This window comes from Leiobunum rupestre, chromosome 10 (assembly GCF_980474605.1).
Source record: "Leiobunum rupestre chromosome 10, qqLeiRupe1.1.hap1, whole genome shotgun sequence".
Classification (NCBI taxonomy): domain Eukaryota; kingdom Metazoa; phylum Arthropoda; class Arachnida; order Opiliones; family Sclerosomatidae; genus Leiobunum; species Leiobunum rupestre.
This window is the reverse complement of record NC_143393.1, coordinates 40,098,303-40,119,761: the sequence shown is the minus strand read 5'-3', so window position 1 is coordinate 40,119,761 and position 21,459 is coordinate 40,098,303. Positions and strand designations below refer to the sequence as shown.

General features: G+C 38.5%; 2 protein-coding genes across 2 annotated transcripts in view; one reads left to right on the top strand and one right to left on the bottom strand.

The window, feature by feature from the left end:
- The window catches only part of LOC149925676 (uncharacterized), a 135,397-nt gene that overhangs the window by 40,553 nt on the left and 73,385 nt on the right, over nt 1-21,459 (bottom strand). The window lies entirely within an intron of this gene.
- On the top strand, nt 9,594-21,207 carry LOC149925678 (uncharacterized). The gene is made up of 8 exons (XM_090160610.1): nt 9,594-9,703; nt 10,015-10,164; nt 10,236-10,452; nt 15,454-15,619; nt 16,157-16,246; nt 16,951-17,055; nt 20,140-20,215; nt 20,901-21,207. Exons 2-8 carry the CDS (start codon nt 10,099-10,101, stop codon nt 21,129-21,131), a joined length of 951 nt encoding a protein of 316 aa, XP_090016736.1. The 5' UTR covers nt 9,594-9,703; nt 10,015-10,098; the 3' UTR covers nt 21,132-21,207.

Genomic DNA, 21,459 nt, shown 5'->3' with positions numbered 1-21,459 from the left:
GCTTCAACCTTAGACAAATATACTAATGGACCCGGATAATAAGAAAAAAAACCCATTCATTAAATAGATTCGCCTTCCAGCGCTCCTACCGTGATAATCGCGAAACATTTCCACCCCAATAAAAATGAGGTGTGTTAAAACGTTGGATGTAGAGCTAAATATTTTAAGCTTATATTGCTATAGACCGCAACAGCTGGGTAACAACTAAATCTTTTCTTAGGATCGTACTTTAAAGCATAGCATATCGTACTAAACGTCTAATTATCGTATAAATAAATATAAAAAAATACAATGAAAGCTTTACCAGCAAAGCTATAACTCACGTCTAGGCGAAGTCTATAATTCTGTTCAATAAATGTTAGCATAAGTAACATAATAGCAAAATTGTATGCCAATGTAGAAAAATTATCACCGTACTGATTTTCAGAGCTATTGCGCAATCTAGTTTTAGTTTTCTGCACAGAACCCCCTAGTGTCTAAATATGCCTAAGGCGAAATATACTACTAACAAGGACGATAATATACTACTTACGTCGTTAGTTCAAGTGCGAGTCCAAGTCGGAGCTTGGCGAGAATGTCGGTGGGTGGCGAAAAAGGGGCCATACGTATCGTTGTTATGTTACTTATGATGTTACTTAATTGAAATAATGAATTTTAGCTAGGATCGTCCAAGTCTCCACGGCCAAACGACGGCCAACTTTGATCTCCCGAGCCACAGCGGACAAACCCATTCGTCGAAATCCCGTGAGCAAGGATTTTCCCCCTATAAACTGTTCTATAACCTGTAGGAGTTCAGCGCCACGCTCGTTTTTATATTGGATTTAATGCAAAAACCATTCTCAAAATAATATTCCGCTAGGGGCGCTCAAACAATACATCCGCCAAGTATGATTGGCTAAATTCAAATATTATCCCCCCCCCCCCCCGTAAGAAGCGGATCACATGCCGACATAAATGCGCGTTCATTATACGAAATAGCTCTTGATAAAAAATTAACATACCGAAGATAGGAAACTGACACGGTTATGTGAAATATAAGAAAGGTTTACATTCCTTAAAGAAAGGATTTCGGGAAAATCACTGTTACATTTTTCCGGATAATTCGTAATCCTCTCCTCCTTTATCAAATAGAGCGGCAAAATGTATGTCGGCCCATTAATTTTGAAACTTTCGGGGAGTGCCTTGGCCGCGGCGGTGGTGGCGAAAGACTGCCGCTTTGAGGGGAGACTTTTAACGGTCGCCAGCAATTCATCACGAGAACGCGTCGTGCCTACGCCGAAAATCAGAAAGAACTTAAAGAAGAGAGACGGACATGCAAATTACAGCTTGGGCGGCCAGACGCGTACGAGGGGGACAATACGAACCCGGAAGATGTTTCTTGAGAATAAAATTATGATTGATAGTCTTCTCTTCCGTGCCACTCTCCGTAATTCCCTTAAAATATTCAAATCAAAATTTCCCAAGAACAACAGAAATTGTCAAGCTAAACTCGAATAAAAATGGTATAGTAGCTAGTATTGTTAGGTAATTGTTAACTTTAAAATGGCATTCGTGTTTGACAATTTTATCCTCCCTGTGGGGGCGGTACCCAGATTAATGACGTCATTTAATAAACGCAAAATAAGGGTGCGTCCGAATTCTTATCCGACCTTTTTAGTAGACTTGCATGGAAGACGGCTATTTTCACCCTTTAAAAAATATGTAGTAATAAAGTTTTACAGCTGTACTTTTTCTTGCATTTAAAGTTTTAAGTATATGGATTTTTGTATAAAAAAAGGACCCGGACCTTTACAGAAATTTTTTCGATCCCTGCTGACGCAGCTCGAATAACAGCGCATCATCAAAGTTGGCCGTGATAGAACTATGGAAGCGACCGATGGAGGCCGATTTTTCCGATGTCACGTGCCGGAAGTGGGTAAGCGCTTCGTTAGAAAAACCGACATTCAGAAAGCTCTCAGAATTCGAATCTAGGGTACGAAGTTCTATATTATCTTTGTTGCAATTCACCTCAGAATCTGACAGTATGCTTCTACCCTTAGAAATCAATGAAACATTGGTTTCCTAACGCTTCTAAAAACCACTGTTTGGTATCAATACGAGGTGGTTTCTTTTCGCCTGTTCTCGGACTAAAAGTGTACTCTTTTTACCCTAAAACGTTTTATTCGTCTATTCCGGGGATGAGAATTACTCCGCCCCATAAACCATTCGCTTGTTCCGGAGTATAGGCCTTTATTAAAAGGTGGGTAAAAATGTTAACCCTCGCAGCAATCTTATTGGTCTTTCACATAAATTCAAATTTTGATGGGAGAGTCGCCATTTTTACCTACCTTTTAATAAAGGCCTATTAGGGCTACTCTTTTTACTCGTGAAAAGCACGGCCAACTTTGATCACTCACGCTACAGCGGCCATCTCATTCGTTGACGTTTCTGTGTTAACCTATGAGCAAAAGATGTGTATGACGTGAGCGCCCCTAGCGGATTATTATTTTTAGAATAGTTTTTACAATTGAAGCCAATATAAAAACCGAGCGTGGCGCTGAACTCCTACACGTTATAGTACAGTTTATGTGTTGGCCGCTGTAGCGTGAACAGCGCGTGATCCAAGTTGGCCGTGTGAAAAAGAGGTGTAAAGAGAGTTAATCGGATTTTGTCGTCTGCTAGCCAAAATTTATCTGTTAAAAAGACCACAGGCAGCCTTTTTTAAAAACGTTTTTACTCGACTCAAACTATTCGCCACCACAGAATGGGAGTAAAATGATGTCATAGCCTTACTCTTCTTACCCAATGCGGAAATCCCGGAACAAGCGAAAAAAAAACACCTAAAATTATGTTTCCGAATCACCAATTAACTGTTTCTATCCGGCATTCAACGATGCTTGGCAAAACAGATTGTCCATGACTAGAAAACAGGGCTGTCGTACAATTTTGGTGTGAAATAAATAAGAGTAAACAAAGTATGGAAACCCGGTCAAAATATCGTTTGCTTCCCCAACTCTATTCGTCAGCTTAAAAAATCCGCCACTTGGAGGAAATCGGCATAATTGCGATAATTTTCTAGTCTTTTCCTTGAATTCTAACACTTTTCTGTTCTAGCTCCACTTAAAACCGCGTATTTCGATAGTTAAAAATAGCAATGGAGGTAAGTGAACTTCTATTCGAAACAAGGCTTAATGTCGACTGGGCGTCAAGTCTTGCTGTAAACCACGCCCATATCTCTGAAAATCATCAGGACCACAGTAGTCTTCCTTAGACCTTCCGAATGTGTAAAAATTGGAAGTAAACGAACTTTCGTTACACAGAGTGTTGTTATAATTTTAGCCTTTGAAAATTTTGGGTACCTGAATTCATTCTAGATACTATTTTACACATTTATTCGCACTATTTTTAACTAGAACCTTAGAGTAATTTGCGTACAAAAAGCTGTCAAGAATATTTTTTTTTAATCAACTTTTTTTTTTTTAAATAATCAGCTAGGCTAATACCCAAGTCACAACCTTAGGCCTAAGTCAGCAAGCGACTTTTGAAGCCCTTAATTCAGGTGGCCGGGTTACAATGCGTAGGAGGGTGGTGGCAAGCCCTGCATGCCACGCGTTCGAGCCAACAGCTCCCTACACTAACTATTACCGTTAACCTTAACAAGATTTTATGGAAGGGAAAACCGAAGATCTCGGGGGAAAACCCCTTAAACCAGTGGGGAGAGAACTTGCAAACTCAACGCAGAAGGAGTTGTTCCGAGTTTCACCCAGTGCCACAAGTTGGGATCGAACCCGGCTCCTCTTGCTGCGAGGCGAAAGTGCTAACCACTCCGCCAAGTTAGTGAGAACTCCACGCCAATCTGTAAATTAGCTCGTGCCGAGCGATTACGTGAGTTCGTTTCCATGGTAACCTTTTCCAATAGCGCAAGATTTTTGCATTTTGGGGTACGTTTATTGTATGTTCTGTGTGAAACTGAAACAAGGTCTAATGAAAAAATAATATGGAAATTTTATAGAGAGACATACTTATGAGTGATTATTTTAAATATGGTACACTTTTGTTGTCAAACTAGGCATTTCAATCTTTAAATTGTCAAACTTAGAATTTCTATATTTCAAAGTAATATGATATTTGCGTTGTTATTTAAAGAAACTTCAATTCGTTAAAATATATTTAAAACGATGTAATATAAATTTTTGTTTCGTTGCTCTCAAAATCCTAATATATATTTAGCCTTTTCCAACTATATTCTATCAAGAATGTATTTATTTATACTCAGGGAGAATGAATATGTCGAGACTATCGACGGACACGTTGAGCCCCTAACCCCGTCACGCTAAGGGGGGGGGGGGAGGAAAAAAGGAGGCGGTCTTATTTTTGCGTCCTCGCATCAGCGTTAATCGCGTCGAAAAACGTAATTTTTAAGAACCAATGAGATTGCAGTATTATTTCATTTTATTAAAGCGGAGGAGCATACCGGGGGCCCCATTTTTATTGCAAATTAAACTATTCGTCTGCTGTACCAATAGGCGCTTAAATAAAACATCTTCCCAGAAATTGCTAAGAAGTAATATTTGCGACAGCCAGGACTCATAAGTTACTATTTATATAGTGCTTGTTGAAATATTAGAAGCTGGAAACTTTTCTCGAACATAACATTGGTTTTTTGCTAAGCCTTAACATGTCAAAAAAAGTTACCTTGTTAAAAGGAAACACTTGTTTCATACCGTACTGCAAAAGTAATACGTTTAGTTCTAAGGAATTAGATAATTTTATACGAAATGAATTAACTCTGACTCCATGAGAAGCCTTAAAATTGCCCGGTAATATAAAAATATTCCGTATAATTTTAATTATTTATACCATAAGAGGATGATAATAATAATAATATTATCTTCTTATACTTAGTTTTAGTAACGTTATATATTTTACCTTAAAATATATTATCGAAAATTAACATTAGTATGTTCCTTATACACGTGAGCCGACGCGTTTCTTATCTGACGCAAAATTCTATGAGGGCAAAAACGCGTCTCCAATTGGCTTAAATATGACTTTTGGCTAGCCATTCTAACCGACCGACCGGAAATAGTTCCTTCCCAGTAGAATTTGGAGAGGGGAGTAGAAACCGAGTATCTTTTATTGAAGCGTCCATTGGAGAAACGCTACAAATAATCTCAACATATTCATTCTCCCTGAGTATAAATAAATACATTCTTGATTCTATACTGACTAAATTCCCAACGCTGTTTTTCATTTAATTTCCATAGACAAAGAAATGCCATCGTTGAAACTGTTTTGGTAAATATGAGATAGTAGATGTTGGCCTACCGTGTACGGCTACTTCGACTACATAAAAGACACACACGGTCATACGAGAGACTAAATTGAATGGCTTGAAAAGGATTTCAGACTGTACGGGATTTTTACGCACATAACTATAAGTAGATGGTGCCAGGATAAGCTAAATTAAATTTTTTTTCGACGCCATTACCGAGGTGCTGATTTAGCTCGAGCTAAAGAAAGGCGCAGGTATCTGGCCGTATCAACAATAGTAATAGAAAAATTACTTAATTGAAAGTAGTTATCCTAGGTGGAGGGCTAGTTTTTTTACTACAAACCGAGCCCCCAAACACTCTTCGCCTAGCTTTTTACACCATAGGCGTTAAAACTGGGTTTACACCAAATATTTACCGTAATCCATTGGATTTATTTTTCTTTTAGTGAAATGATTAAATCAAAGCCATTTACTATGAATTTAATTAGGCAGTTGATAGTTAAAAAAAATATTCCATGACGTTGGCAATTTTTAGGCTTTGAGTTGGCAAAAATTGATCTTCTCCCCCCTCCCCCACTTAAGTGTTTTACTACGCCCCTGAACTCAGTGACCCTTTTTTACCTAGAAACCACCTTCAAACCTATCGCATTCGAAATCTGTACGTTTTTCGACCATTTTGACCTTGAATACCCTATCGTGCCCTATGGTGGCTAACTGCCTAGTCTAAAACTTGCAAGACTATTGTTACACCTTTTACGCTCAAAATATTTCTCAAATCGCAAATCAGTGGTCTAGTTGTATTCGCGACCGAAAGCGATCGCTACGCCTAGAGGATAGCGCCGCCGATCAAACGCCGCCGCCGCCGATTATTTAGATAACGCCGAAACGCCGCCGCCGCCGCCGCCGAAACATTTTCATTTCGCCGCCGAATTAATTTCCATTATTAAAGTTTAATAATTACGTTTTGAGATCTAAACTACATAGATTTTTCTTTTGGTAGTGCTACGATTCCTAAGCTGTTGGGTGCACCGTACTAGCGTTATAAAATTAAAAATAATTAATAATTTCCAAAAGATCTGGCACCACTGCACCGCGCACCAAGATTTTCTGCAGCAGATAGCTGGGATAGGAGAGAGAGAAATGAAAACGGCTTTGGAGTTGCCTCGCATCGTATTTTGTAATAAGTACAGAAACGTATCAGCTGCATTGGCTGCATTCAGCAATAACTATTCTATTACATTTTAAAAATTCCTTTGATACAAAGGTAAAATAATTTGTGATAATAGACTTAAATGCGCGGGGAAAAAACCGGATTTGGGGGGATGAAATTCATACGGTAGAGGGCTGGCTCGTTGGTTGTCTGTACGATAATGGCGGCGCCCAGCAAAAGTTTCTAAAAAGAGTGTATAGATAATAATACTAGTGAAATGGTAGTAAATTAGTACAGTATTGTTATTACTAGCGTAAATGTTTTAGTTTAATAGTATCATATGTGACATAGTTACTCATAAGTGTGCCTCTGTTTAACATATCTGTATTAAAAATTTAAATGAGACCTTGTTTCACAGCCACCAAAGACTATATAAAGCTACGCGTAACTTTATATAGTCTTTGACAGCCACCAAAGAAAATACAGCACTAACGTCGCGTAAAACTGGTTTTAACTTCCTTCCCCCCTACGCGAGAACTAGTTTTGATGAGGATAAAACCGTCATCGACTGGGAAGTGACGTCAATAACGTCATATCCTTGCAACAAGGTATCATTATGAAAAAATTCTTTCAGGCACACTTATGATTAAATAAGTTACATCTGATAGTATGTAACCAAAGTTACTTTTTCTTTGTTTTGGAAACAAGTGGTTCCTATTTTAATAAAATACATTATATTAAACATGTATTTTTTAAATGTGTTTAACAATTTAAGTTCTAGCGGTCTATTAAAAGGCTGGCGCTATTTCTGAGGGGGGGGGCAGTTTTTCCCCTTAGGCGCCGCCGCTGCCGATTTTTTTCAACGCCGCCGATTATTTTCGGAAAATCGGCGCGCCACGCCGCCGCCGAACTAATTATCGTTCCCGCCGCCGCCGTTGAAAATTGGTTCGGCGCTATGCTCTAGCTACGCCCTCTTTTGATCGAGGTCTCAAAATATATAGATAGCGTTTCGCATCCACTAACGTAAGTAATTTTTATCAAAGGTGGGACCTGCAGCAATTTTCGATGACCTTTCCAACCAGCACCTGCCAAGTTTCTAACCTGCATGTTCAACCTGAAACCTGCAATTTTTTTCTAAAACCAATGATCTACCCAACCTGCACCTGCAAGCTAGTTAAGCTGTCAAACCTGCAACCTGCGCAGGTAACCTGCAAATCACCTGCAGAAATACGTCTTAAACTGCAAAAAATTAAGAAAATAATAATCAAACGTAACCGGCATCGTATTAATTTAATTCTTGGTCTCCAAAATGAAACGTATTTTACCGCCAAGGCCCTCGAGTGTTGAATACGAAACTAATACAAAACCGGCTGTCGAAAATAAGTCGAGGCGCACCACTGGAGACTGGAGAGAATTAAAGAATACGCAATCCGAGAAGCTACACATTTCTATTCTCTCTGCGGTTATTTTAGCCATGGGCGAATTAAAGTAGGACATGACTGCTGCAAGCTCGTGCGTATAAACGGGTACGTCTCTTTAAAAACACGGCCAAAGGGGGATGAAATAGTGTGGGGAAATGAGATTTAGAACAAATTCAGACGCATTTTCCGGTTGACTTTAGAGCCATCTGTCGGCAGTCCTTGAAACGTTTTTGAATTTTATTTTTGATAACGGCGTTTGAAAAAGACTGTTAGGACATGGGCGAATTAAAGTCAACGGTTAGGATTCAGTAGTTTTCGTTAATGATTCGCCAATGGTTAACGATTCGCCTTTAATATGGTTACCTGTAAACATTGCGCATTTCCAAAATACAATAGCGATAGTCGATATTTTAACAAACCTCACATTAAAGTAATTTGGTTGCTTAGAAAGTTAGGGTTAAATGTAACATTTGATTTACCTGATAAAATTACAAGGGGAGGTGGTTCTATTCCTAAAGTCAGATAGGTTTGTAACTTAAACATTCTAAAAAGAACATAATATTTGTTATTAAATGTTATTACCAATTTTTATTATTTTATAATATTATATAATAACCACACCACGACACGTGCTCGGGAATTCAAATAAAAAGCCCCCCCTACAAGAGTCACGTGGTTTGATCTAAAACGGCTTTATTTCCCGTTTATTTAAAAGTGACCGATAGATCACGCCACTAGAAGGGGTTTTTCTAGCAGTACGCTTTTTTGGGAAAAGTCATGTTTTAGCGAGGACAGACACCAGTCCGTCGCAGCATAGTATGCGTACTCGTTTTCTCCGTTCTTTTATGTTACGGTAAAGCGGATCTTTCGGATATATGGCAGGTTTGCAGGTAAACCTGCAAATATGCGATAATATGATCTACCCAACCTTTATTCTGCGACTCTTTTCACCTGTCCAACCTGCAAAAAACCTTTCTATCGTGATCCGATCGGACCTGACCTGTGCAGGTTGCAGCTATCTGCAGACCTTCCCAGGTAATATGTACAGTTCCCACCTTGGCTTTTTATGATACGCAATTAAAATAGATAGAAGTTATCAAAGTTTCATATTTCCATTTTATTAGTAAAAGGCTAGTTAGCATGCCCTATGTTGCTATGTACTCGTCAGCAGACACAGTCACTGTACTGATGAGCCCCAAAAATTCAAAACCGGTCTACTGTTGAAATTTCAGATTCTATTCCTTGATTTTTTGTTTTTGCATGTTATTATTATGCAGTGTTTTGTGTGTCCTCCGTGGTAAAAATGGTAATTACGATGGCCGGAGATAGGCATTTTTCTCTAGATCATATCCACTACCTTTCAAATAGTATCAGTGCCACCTAATCGCGACCGAAACGCGGTTTCGCCTATGATCTAGCGTCTGCTACAGAAAAATTAAAAGTCATAAGAACGTTTTTTATTAAATAATATTATCAAAATATAAGCAAACGATGCAAAAATTACATTAAAATGTCATTATTTATAAAGTCAAATTTACGAATAACGATGAGGAAAAACTAATAGCTTCTGCTTTAGCCGCTACTTATCTAGCTTTCAACGGCGATAGTTTTCAGTCAAGGTCCGTAGAAAAGTTTTTAGACTAATAGACTTCAGTCACGAATTTGTTTTCAGACTTACACCTTTTTTGCTTTGCTTATTTCTAGCCCATTTTCAGTGAATTCCGAGTCGTCTGCTTAAACGTCAAATTTTACTTTTAAGTTGAAATTATCGGTAAGACGTGCCAATGGTTGTAGCTGATATAATTTATTAATATATTATTTAAAAAATATTTTTATAAATCGAGAGTTGAAAAATGAAAACCTGAAAATATAGTGAAGGTAGTACTTGGAAATCATACTACATAATTATAGTGACGGCTTTTTTGGAATGCTTTTGCTTCACGCGGCTGAATAAAGCTCTCCTAAATTTAAGTCGTTCCTTATAGCTTCCACAGTTTACGTAGAGCCACCTAGGGGCCAACGATAGAAGCTGCTGGATTTTTGCCTGCTTAACGGTCCATAGAAGCTTTGTTAATTTAAATGGCAAATATCCTTAAGACGAAATTACAGCAACGTTAGCCGCTATCAGGGCTCTATGTAAAATATAATGGCAAAAAATGATAGGTATAAAATCATTACACCCCTTGCAGATAGCTACTGTGTGTTTAGGCTACATTTCTGGCTGTGGGTCTGGTTAAAAAAATTATCATTTCGGTGGAAAATAAAACTTCAGTATGTCACAATACATAGATCCGAATGAATATTTGGCAGTTCCTGGTACGAGTCGAAGCAAATATAATGTAATTATATCTTATAATAGTAATAGAATTATATAATAAAAAAATTATATTTTATCACTTTCGACCCTCAGACCCCCAAAAGAAAGGTACATGATTTTGAGGAGGAGATCAGAACTCCACCTGGAGCATCTTTGACAGATGATGAGACCTATAATACCTCTGGAGTTCCCCTAATATGTGATAAAGAGCCGGTAGTTGTCGGTGATGATTTGACTTCGTGGAATGAAGAACTGTCATCAAGATGGCATCGAGCTTTGTTTTTAAAATCACCCGTGCCTAATAACAGAGGTAAGAGTGATTACCGTTTCATACTCTCACAGTTAATGCTCACATTGCTGATTGTTTAAATGGGGTTTTAATTCGAACAATTAGAAAAAGCTGTACTTAGTATATACTCACTCACCAATTATTATTTTAGTTCACGAAGAAGTTCATTAGTACAACATCTCTACATAATATACCCATTATATTTCTACTTTCTATCCCACACTCTAGCGCCCCCTAGTGACATGCATGTACAACAATGATCTATACTATAAATAAATACATTATTTTTATAAAAAAATGTCTAAAATATCCATCTAGAAGCTTGCTACAGGCACCCTTTAGTTGTAAGATTCATATACATCAAGATATTACGAGTAGGAATCCTTATTTAGTACCGTCCAAACAGGATTTTTGTCGTGGTGTACCCTCCTTTATCGACATAACCCCAGTCGAGAGAGAAATTGAAAATGTTTCGAAGGTTCGAGCTCTTTATTCTCGACTTACGACTTGAAAACGAACACACCGATAACAATACTATTTTCCTATTTTTGGGTAATTTTTAGTACTTTACCCGTTGCTATTACGTGTTTTGATGTAAATGGCAATCAGCACTGGTATACTTTAGTATAGGACCTACACTATAGCAGAACTCATGAAGATGATTTACTAAAAAATAATTACAATTGAGAAGTATAGTATAGTAGAACCGATGAAATAATTGGTGCCTTGTTTGGACAAAACTAGACATTTATATTATACAGGGTGTTAACTTCAATGGACCAGGACGAATATCTCAAAATGTGTTTTAGCTACGATTTTGAAATTTTAGGTTGTTATAGAGTGCTCAGGGGGTCAACCAACTATGAAAATGTCAATGACCTTGAACCATGTCGTCAAGGTCATTCGAAAATTAACTTGAGAACCGTCATAGCTACGAAGTTGGTTCCAATTAGAAAGTTGTTCCCCGTCACATTTTATGGTTAACTATCTTTGACTCGATCTGATTTGCGAAATAGGAAGTTGAGCAATGTTAGGCCAAAATCAAGAAGGCCATTAAGTTGATAACGTGTTAAAGACAATGTTCAACTGATAACTTTAAAAGTACTCTTTTTAGAGTACTGAAATTTGTTAGACAACCTCATCGTGGTTGAGGGTCTTTAGTTTGAAAATTTCAGCTCCCAAAACTCGTCTTCGACGGGGAACAACTTTCTAATTGGAACCAACTTCGTAACTCTTACGGTTCTCAAGTTAATTTTCGAATGACCTTGAAGACATGGTTCAAGGTCATTGACATTTTCATAGTTGGTTGACCCCCTGAGCGCTCTATAACAACCTTAAGTTTCAAAATCGTAGCTAAAACACATTTTGAGATATTCGCCCTGGTTCATTTTTTAGTTAACACCCTGTAGTTCAGGAGCGATGTATCTCAATTATTTCGTTTTCCATGTTTTGAGCACTTGGGAGGACGTGCCGTTTTTTGAGCATTTTCTTTAATTTAGGAAAAAGTAGACGAGTATCGGAAGATATTATAGGTTTTTGGCCTAAAAATTAGCTTTTGATTATAATACCTTATCGTTCCTTGGCTTGATTTGTTATGTATATAAGAAATTTATTCATGGTTTGCATGGTCTCTCGGCCTCTTGATAGGATATGCGGGCAAATGAAAGGTATGGTACCAGGCTACCAGCACGTTGTAGAACATCTTTCTGGTTCATTACACTGTCAAAAGCCTATTTGAAAAAGTTAATATTGGTCTAAATAATTCCAAGTGCGTTAGGCTAGGTACTGTCCTCTAAGTTGCGTTATAGAAGTAATGGGGTGGGGTGGTGCCTCCAGCGCTTGAGCGAAGTGAGTGCACGCCAACACGGGGAACATTTGAATACTAGATGCATTAGGCTAGGACGAGGCAAAATTTCGTGGAAATATTTCTTATATACATAACGAATTAAGATGCATTAATCAAAAGCCAATTTTTATGCCAAAAACCTACGAAACCTAGGACATCTCCCGATAGTGGTCTACTTTGGCCTAAAATAAAGAAAATACTCAAAAAACGGCACGTGCATCACGTGCTTCAAGTGCTCAAAACTCGGAAAACATAAATTAATTGACGTACATGTACATATAATATAGATATTCAGTTAACACCCAAATCCCCTATTTATAGCCCTATATTTGGCTTTTGAATTTGCCATTTAATAAAATGTTTATTTATTAAACATTCGGTGTATTTAACAGTAACCTATAGTAGTGTCGCAATTAAAATACAAAAGTAAAGTATAGTCTACCCACGCAATTGTACGTCATGTAATCTACTAGAAGTTAAGTCCCAAGAAGTAATACTGCCGTCGTGTACCTTACGATATATCAAAATGTATTAATACTATGTTTAATTTCCTCGAGTCTAGTCTAGCAATGGCCCCATCAGCACTACCACGACCAACTTTGACACTCGCGCAATAGCGGCCAGCCCATGAACAAGGATATTCCCGCTATAAACGCTCGTTTTTATATTGGCTTCAAAGCGAAAACTATTCTAAAAATAATTTTTCGCTAGGGGCGCTCAGAGCCGAGAGATAATAATAATAATAATAATAATAATAATCAGCTAAGCTAATACCCAAGGCACCACCCTAGGCCTAAGTCATCGAGCGACTTTTAAAGCCTTTTAATTCAGGTGGTCGGGTTACAATGCGTAGGAGGGGGGTGGCAAGCCCTGCGAGCCAACAGCTCCCTACACTAACTATTACCGTTCACCTCAACAAGTTTTTATGGAAGGGGAAACCGAAGATCTCGAGGGAAAACCCCTTAAACCAGTGGGGAGAGAACTTGCAAACTCAACGCAGACGGATTTGTTCCGAGTTTTCACCCAGTGCCACAAGCTGGGATCGAACCCGGCTCCTCTTGCTTCGAGGCGAAAGTGCTAATCACTCCGCCACCCCATAGAAACTTCAACGAATGGGTTGGCCGATATTGCGCGAGTGTCAAAGTTGGCCGTGGCTCTACAAAGTTATGAAGCATTTCGAACGAAATTACGTCAGTTAAAGCGTTAGGTATTAGAAATCTTCGCTCGCTCAGCCAATTATAAAACCAACCGGACTTCCCCATTTGATATCCAAAATTTCCCTCTTGCGATAATTTCATTAAACGAAAAATACCTTTTATCTCTTTTACTTGGAAATTCCCATTTTTATCTCTCGCTATATTTTGGAGCCTTTAATACTAATTTATATAAATATTCACCTTAATTCTGAAAAGGATGTTGATCGGGGGGATCTCGGAAGATCGTCAGCTGCCAAAACGTAATATAGGGTTCGGTAAACCGGGAAAAGTCAGGGAATTTGAAAATGGCGTCACAAAATCCGGGAATATGAAAATGGTCTTAAAAATTCAAGATATTTGAAAATGGCCTCGAAAAGCCAGGGAACTTGAAAATGGCCTCACATAGTCAGAGAATTGGAAAATGGTCTCACAAAGTCAGGGAATTTGAAATTAGCACCAAAAATTCAAGAAAAAATCAGGGAATTTGAAAATAGCCTCTCAAAGTCGGAATATTTGAAAATGGCCTCACAAAGTCAGGGAAAAGTAGGGATTTTGAAAAAGGCCCCAAATGTCTAGGGGAAAGTCGTAGATTTGAAAATGACCTCCAAAAAACAGACTAATAAATTTTACAAAGATGTATTAAAAATAAATATATGTATATTAAATATTTTGCAAGATTTTACATCATACCTTTCATTTATTGTACAAAAATGGGCCAAAGTTAACCCGAAGAAATGATTTTTTTTTTAAATTTGGATATTTTAGTGATTTATACCTAGGACGATTCTTTGTTTCTAGATTTCTAATACGTTTTGGGTAAAGTAGGGGTGATGAAGAAAGAGATCAAATTGAAATGCAAAACGCTACTAACTTTTAAAAGGTTAGGTATTTTTGTCGTATTTGGACGTAGCACCAATGCAGTTGGTACGATTTCATTAACAAGGAGACTACCCGAGGTGATAATCACCGATTTTGTTCAAAGTCGGGTATAATGTACACCTCCATGTAACTTGAAAAACCTGCGAGGGAAAATTTGCGACGGGCTTTCGTTTTGCCATGGCAACCGAAAACGTTTTTGACAACATGGTTTGGAATTATTTCCGTTGAAAATTACATGGGAATCTGAAGGATTTTAAGGGCTGGGAGGCGCCAATTTATCGAGGTGGTTTCAATCTTAAAAAACAAGAAACTGAACCAAAATGGGGCTGATTTATCTTTTCGTACAAATGGGGAAGCCATTGTCAACTTTTGCTCAAAAATGGTCAAGGAAATCTGAGCAAACTAAAATATTAAATAGTAATTAAACTCAATTAAGATTTAATTTAATTCATTAAAGTAAAATATCCACAAGTTGTATAAAAATCAATAAATTAAAAAAAACGGATCTGAACCAAAACAAATCAAAAGGTTTTCGATGAGAATTTCGTCTGTTATTTCACAGTTGAGATGACTAGCAAAGTTGTGAAATTGGCGTACATGCCGGGAGTAGTGGCGTATTCCTGAAATCGTTTGCCTCTGGGAGGCAGAGTTTGAGGACGACCACCAATCCCCCAACGAATGGTCGGAATACTTCCGCCACGGGTGTCCCACCCCTGTCCCACGGTGAAGTGGCCGTTCCACATATCTCACCCATGATTAATCGCATAGCGGTTAGCAGAGGTGGGCGCGCTCTGAGCTCCAAAGAGTGCGAGAGCTATTTTTGAGCACGAGCTCCCCTCTCCGGCAAAAAAAAGAGAAGAGCGCGAGCTCCAGTCTCAGATAAAAAAAAAAGAGTACGAGCAGAGCTCGAGCGCCGCCATCTAGCTCAATTATAAAGAGCGCGAGCTCGGAAAATTCGGTTTTTGCCCATCTATGGCGGGTAGTGGGCTGTATTGTCCCATCTACTCTTAACAAAAATATAAATAAAAAAAAGTGGCGTACATGTTCGGCTTGATTAATTTTCATTGTTTGCTTTTCTATTTCCCCTAATTCATGTTACAGAGATACCCGCCATTGAAACTCCGCGAAAACGAACTATATCCGATCAGAATGATGATCCGCTTGGATTCGGAACGGTAAGACGTACCCCGCCGAAAAGAACCCGTGTCGTACCCTTCAGCCCGGAAGTGACACCCCCACGTCCAATGACGGAAGTGCGTCCTAAATGGTAAACCACGCGCGACTACTTTCTTCTTGTAAATAGGGATGCACCGATATATCGGTATATTTTTCTAATTATGTGTCTCTTTGTGAAATAAATAACTAAATAAATAAATAAATAATATCGGTATCTAGGAGCAACAAACACGAGGATAACGCGGGTAGCCTTTAAACACGCGAACGCAGTGTTGTGTACAAATTTTATTGGACGAACCTTTACGCTGAACGTTTTACGGGTGCGGGAAGACAATTTCCGAATTTTTCCCTTCCGACGGCAGCAGGCTCTAAAGCGTCTAACCAATGAAAACTGTACACAATGCACGACTTTCGACGGGTTGCGTTCTCCCGATATATTGTCGGATATCGGCGGTACCATAAGTGTGACACTTCCAATTCTTCACATGCAAAAGTTTTACTGAGAGCTATTCACAGTAGCCTTTGACAGCGCTTATGGAACACTATTATAGACTTATGGCGGTACCCATATCGGTGCATCCCTACTTAAAATAACATTTTTTTTCTGAGAATCATTTATTGCCCATAGCAAAGAAGATATTTTTAACGACTTCGCGCGAGGCAGTAGACCTGGTCAGACAGTTCTTATTAGCGCTCTTCCACCGAGAAGCAAAAAACGGTATGACCTTTGCACCTTTTTCAGGACAATTTACACGAGTCAAAATTTCAACCAAAGAAGCCCACACTTGCCGCGAACCGAGTTTCTTCGTATGAATGGAAAAATCATTTCCATTAGGCACAAAAACGCTGTGGTGGCCATATTTTGAAGAACGACCAGTTTTTATGACCGAGGCTTAAACGCAATATTTAAAGGGCCACAACGGCGTTTGATTTTTAACTGTTCCACGTGCTAGTTTCCAGAATTGAATTGGTCGTATATGCTACCACGTACTAAATTCGGGCCGAACTTTTCAAATGCCGGTGTGGCCCTTTAAATCTAAATAGTGAAATTACTGTATAAGGAGTTAATAGTTGTAAAATGCGAAATACTGCGTAAAGTCACGTGGCTTGAAAAATATCTTGGCCTTGATTTTAGTGCCCTTTGGCCGCCATTTTGGGGTTTATTTATTACACGTCTAGTTATTTAAATATAGTAGTGTAATAGAGTAACGTGGCCTTCTTGTTTAAATGTGGCGGTTACAAAATTAAGACACTCGTTATTTAAGATGGATAAAGTTGAATTATAACCGAATGCAGAGATAAAATGTCCTAACCCGTCGTGTGCTATCTTAAGCGGTGTCGAGGCAGTCTGAAGGTAAATCTGTTGGCTCGTGTGAAGTGACATTAAGAAGTAACGAGCAAACATTGTGGCAACCATTGTAGGAAACCGGCAGTTGAGACGTGCCGCGAGTTCTGGCCTTCGACCGCACCATCGAAGAGTAGCGACTCGTCTTCCGAGAGCTCAGTCGAATTGCCACCTGCCAAAAAGTAAGTACACTACATAGGTGAATAGCTGCTTCGATAAAACATCTTCAAGGAAATCGCGCAGAAGTAATATGTCCAAGAGCTAAAACCTGCAAGTTACTGTTTGTAGAAATAATGGAAATTATGGCTATTTTAATTCTTTTTTGACTCGAAGATCTATGTGGTCCGAGTTTCGCGTTTTAATTTTATTATCGAAGAATTATCGGTCCGAGTAATTTCGTAAGTTTTATCATTACTTTAAATTTGGTTAGCTTTTTTTACCACTTTTTACTATGGATTTTTCTACCTATTTACGTAATTTAGGATTTTACGTTTTTTTTTTAACTTTAACTTATGGAAACTTTTAACCTGTAAACAGAACGTCGTGTTTTTGCTAAGGATTAAAAATTAATAAAAGCTACTTGGTTAAAAGGAAACACTTGTTGCATAGCGTACAGGTGAAAAGTTTCCATGGTTTCAACAAGCACTATATACAAACTGTAACTTTCAGGTCCTGGTTCTCGGAAATATTACTTTTTTGCGAATTTTTTTCAGAGCGGGGTAAAACGTTTAGTCCTATGACCTAATTTTACTCCAGTTCTGCCCTGGCGAATAGTTTGGGTTGGATTAACCTACTTTTCGTCTGTTCTATGAATAAAAGAGTACACTTTTTAGTCTTCAATGGAACTATTCGGCTGCCATAATAATTGAATAGCACTAAATTGAACTTTTAAGCAGACATCAAATCCAGTTACTCTCTTTACTCCCGCTTTTTGGGGTGAGGAATAGAAAGTGTAGCCTTAACACCCTGGAACAGACTAAGAGTTGATGGTGCAGATTAGTTATCATCCAAGCTGGAACCGGCGAAAATAATAATAATAATAATCAGCTAGGCTAATACCCAAGGCACCACCTTAGGCCTAAGTCGTCAAGCGACTTTTGAAGCCTTTAATTCAGGTGGCCGGGTTACAATGCGTAGGAGGGTGGTGGCAAGGAATACGCCTTAGTACAGTCATAAGACTATCAAGGCCCCCTTAACGGTACATGCATTCAGCATTAAGCCGAGTTCCCACTTGACGAATTTTCGAGACTTTCGCGACGAATTTAATTTTCGTCGTAGCTTTGAGCTTCACTAATTTTCATTCGCATGCGTCAATTCGTTTCGCGAAAACTGCATTTTTCGCTAAGTGGGAACTAGCCTCGACAGGCGAAGGAGAAAAAAATTAGAATTGACTAGTGTTGTTAATTTTCCGGAAAAATAAAATGCGGGAAATTTTACGCAAATCGGAAAAATAAAAAATTTAAACATAAATTACTTTTTAAGGGTTTTTAATGTTTTTAACTTTTTATCGATATAAAATGTCTAATAACAGTAAACAAAGTACAAAACATTAATAGTGGTACATTGTTAATCAGTTTAAACTAGTCTAGAGGTTTGGCTTTACTTTCAGATTCAAAAAATGAGGCGAAAATGCCGCTTTATTTAAATTTGCAAACCATATATTTAGACTATCCATGGAATGCAAACTTTTTTTTTATTTTTTTGGAAAAATACGGAAAAGTTTCCGGAAAAAAGGCCTCGGTCATTTTCCGCGGAAAATTTTCCGACTTACAACACTAGAATCTACTAAAAAGAGCAAACCCTACCAATAACCTTCACCCCTACAACCTCTTGCTACCAACGAAGCAGTTTCCGATAGCATGCATTGGCGATTTGCGTACAAGTGTCGGTTATTCACCACCAGGGGTATTCATATAACCCCTTTGGTCGGACATTAGCCTAACGTTTAAATCCCATTGTTTTTTTAAACTTAGGGGGGGGGGGAGCTTGATAGTCTTATGGTACAGTCCCCAACCGTAACATTAAAGGTAGGTTATAATTAGGGTAAAAACGCTACGAGGGCGAGCGTCGACGGAAAAATATTGTACTAGACCTAACCCTAACCCTAAGCCTTAGTTTCCACTAGCGCGCGTAACGGTACGTCACTCAACTTTGGGAAATACAAACGTAGAGCTGAGCGTTTGGATAAAAATTCACCACTTATTTTATTTTTATCCATAACCTACAATTATCCGAAAATATAAATTATTTTTTGCATGTTAAATCGTTGTTTATTCATGGATAATATCCATAAATAAACAGTTAACCAAAATATTTACCGTTATTCGAAATTTTGTCAGTTAATTTATCTGTTACGCAGAGCTCTATACAAACGTTTCAACGCAGGTAAAGATAAATGTATTGTGTTTACACAAACGTGCGTCATAATTTTATTTTTCCTAACGTACGTAAAAACGTGTGTACGTCTTAAAGGTGAGTGACGCGCTAGTGGAAACGAAGCTTAAAGGCTAGGGCTGTGTGATCGAGTCGGTTATCGAGTATCAAATTATTTTTTCATCGAGTATTCCAGTCGAGTAATATTGAAGTCGAGTCGAGTAATCGAGTACTTGATTAGGAGCTGGTTTTATTCAAGTAATGATGAAATTAAATTTAAAAGGAGTATAAAGTAACTTTTAATGCTGAAAATTATTCCTTTAATTTAAATGAACCACAGTTTCCACAACTTTGTAGGTACCGTTTATTGCCCCCCAAAAAGTTGTAAAACTCCTCTTTGTACTTTGAAGCAACGAGGATAGAAAAAACAAATACTCGACGAGTTTAGAGAGCAGCTTATTCAAAGAATATAAAGCCCCAGGAATGGAAGGATTGATATTATTGGCCGCCTGTTTTGACTGCGCTAGAAACTTCCGGCAAAGCAAATCAGAGTAACCGGAAACGGTTACCGCAACCCGGTCTCTCTTTAAAAACGAGAAGTGAAAAAGTTCCACTAGACGGAGCTACACCTTCCATTCCTGGGGCTTTATATTCTTTGGCTTATTCGAGTAATCGGGTACCCGACTATGCAATTTTTTGGTACTCGGTAATTGACAAGTATTCTCCAATTACTAATTCGATGTCGAGCTCGAGTACAGCCCAATTAAAGGCGGATTTTTGCCTGCACAAAAACGCCACAACCGCAAGCATCGGCGCAAAAAACAATATTAGGTCACGGAATTTTGGTCCGAGTGAAAACCAACATTGAAACGTACGTTTTGCGCCAAATTTAGAAAGAAACCAAGGAAGAAACCAGCGAACAAAGTCTCGAAGAAAAATCTAGGCATCCCGAATTGGATGAACCCAAAGGTTCGTCAGCCACACGTTGTCAAGAGTTTTACAAATATAGCCTGGTTTTCACTTGGCGGAAAATCACCGACAGAAAGTTCGACGTCGGCGATATGGTTTTCGACGTTTCGCTCACTGTCGGCGTTTAAGCATTTTCACTTGGCGTTTTTTTTGGGCGGAAATAAAGCGATTTTGTTCCAGCGAGTTCGTCGGTTTTCGTCTGATTGTGGAGATTTAAGCCTAGGCCTAAAAATGGATGATTTATCTGATCATAATAGTGAACTATTGATTAAAGCTCATGTAAGCATTTTAAATTTAATGTTATTTTACATGATCTATCGTGTTCAAAGAAATATGAGTTACGAAAGATCGGTTTGTGTGAAAGAAACATACTGGAAAAGAAGGCAACAAGGGTATCATGAAAAAAAAAACACGTTAAAAAAATTCACAGAAAAGCATTAACCATCCCCCCTGACGTCACAGTCACCTTTCGAAAATGGTTTTTGATTGGTTGAAAAAGAGCGAAATCGCCCAACTGAGCGAAAAAAATAGAAATGAAAATCGCCACACAAAACCGAAAACCGACGGAATTTCCGCCCGGCGTCGACGGAAATTTTCGCCCATTTTCCGTCGACGCCGGGCTTTTTCGCCCAAAAACCGCCAAGTGAAAACCAGGCTTATTTCACATTCAATTTGGTTTCAACAGTCTTGCTATTACTTGGATTGGGAAGCTATCGATAAGCACAAATTAATCTACTCGCAACCGGTGAAGTGGAATAGCGGGCAAATGGATGTCCAATATTGGTCGGAAGCGGATGATGGCCGGAATGCGCCCTCGAGGGACCAAGAAGAAGCCACTGGTCGGCGAGATGACCGACAGCTCAACGCTGTGGCGGAACCCGTCGACAAGTGCCAGAGCCCTTCAGCAGACGGCTAAAAGCTGTTCGTCTAGTCCAAACGTTCGAGGACGCAACGTACAATTTTACTCGCAATATTATTTCTAAGTCATGTACCAGTTTTGTTAATAAACATGCTTTATTAAATCCAATTTTAAAATATTTCGGCAATGATATCGTAGTAATCTAACCTTCCTAACGCCACCTTGGAAAATGGCGGATGAACATTTTATCCCAATGTTCACAATTTAATTTAAGTATATAACCTCAGGTATTTGGTGTATTGCGTTATTGCAAAATGGCGGATTCCATATGCAGTAATTTTTCTAATTTTTTTCCCCATTCACTATGAGAAAAACTGACTTAGTT

Bases quoted from the DNA above. Each gene is read 5' to 3' on its own strand.
- LOC149925678 (XM_090160610.1), top strand. From the start codon at position 10,099: ATGTCACAATACATAGATCCGAATGAATATTTGGCAGTTCCTGGTACG. The intron at 16,247-16,950 runs GTATGACCTTTG...CAACCATTGTAG, and splicing joins CCACCGAGAAGCAAAAAACG to GAAACCGGCAGTTGAGACGT. The intron at 20,216-20,900 runs GTTCGTCAGCCA...TGGTTTCAACAG, and splicing joins CGAATTGGATGAACCCAAAG to TCTTGCTATTACTTGGATTG.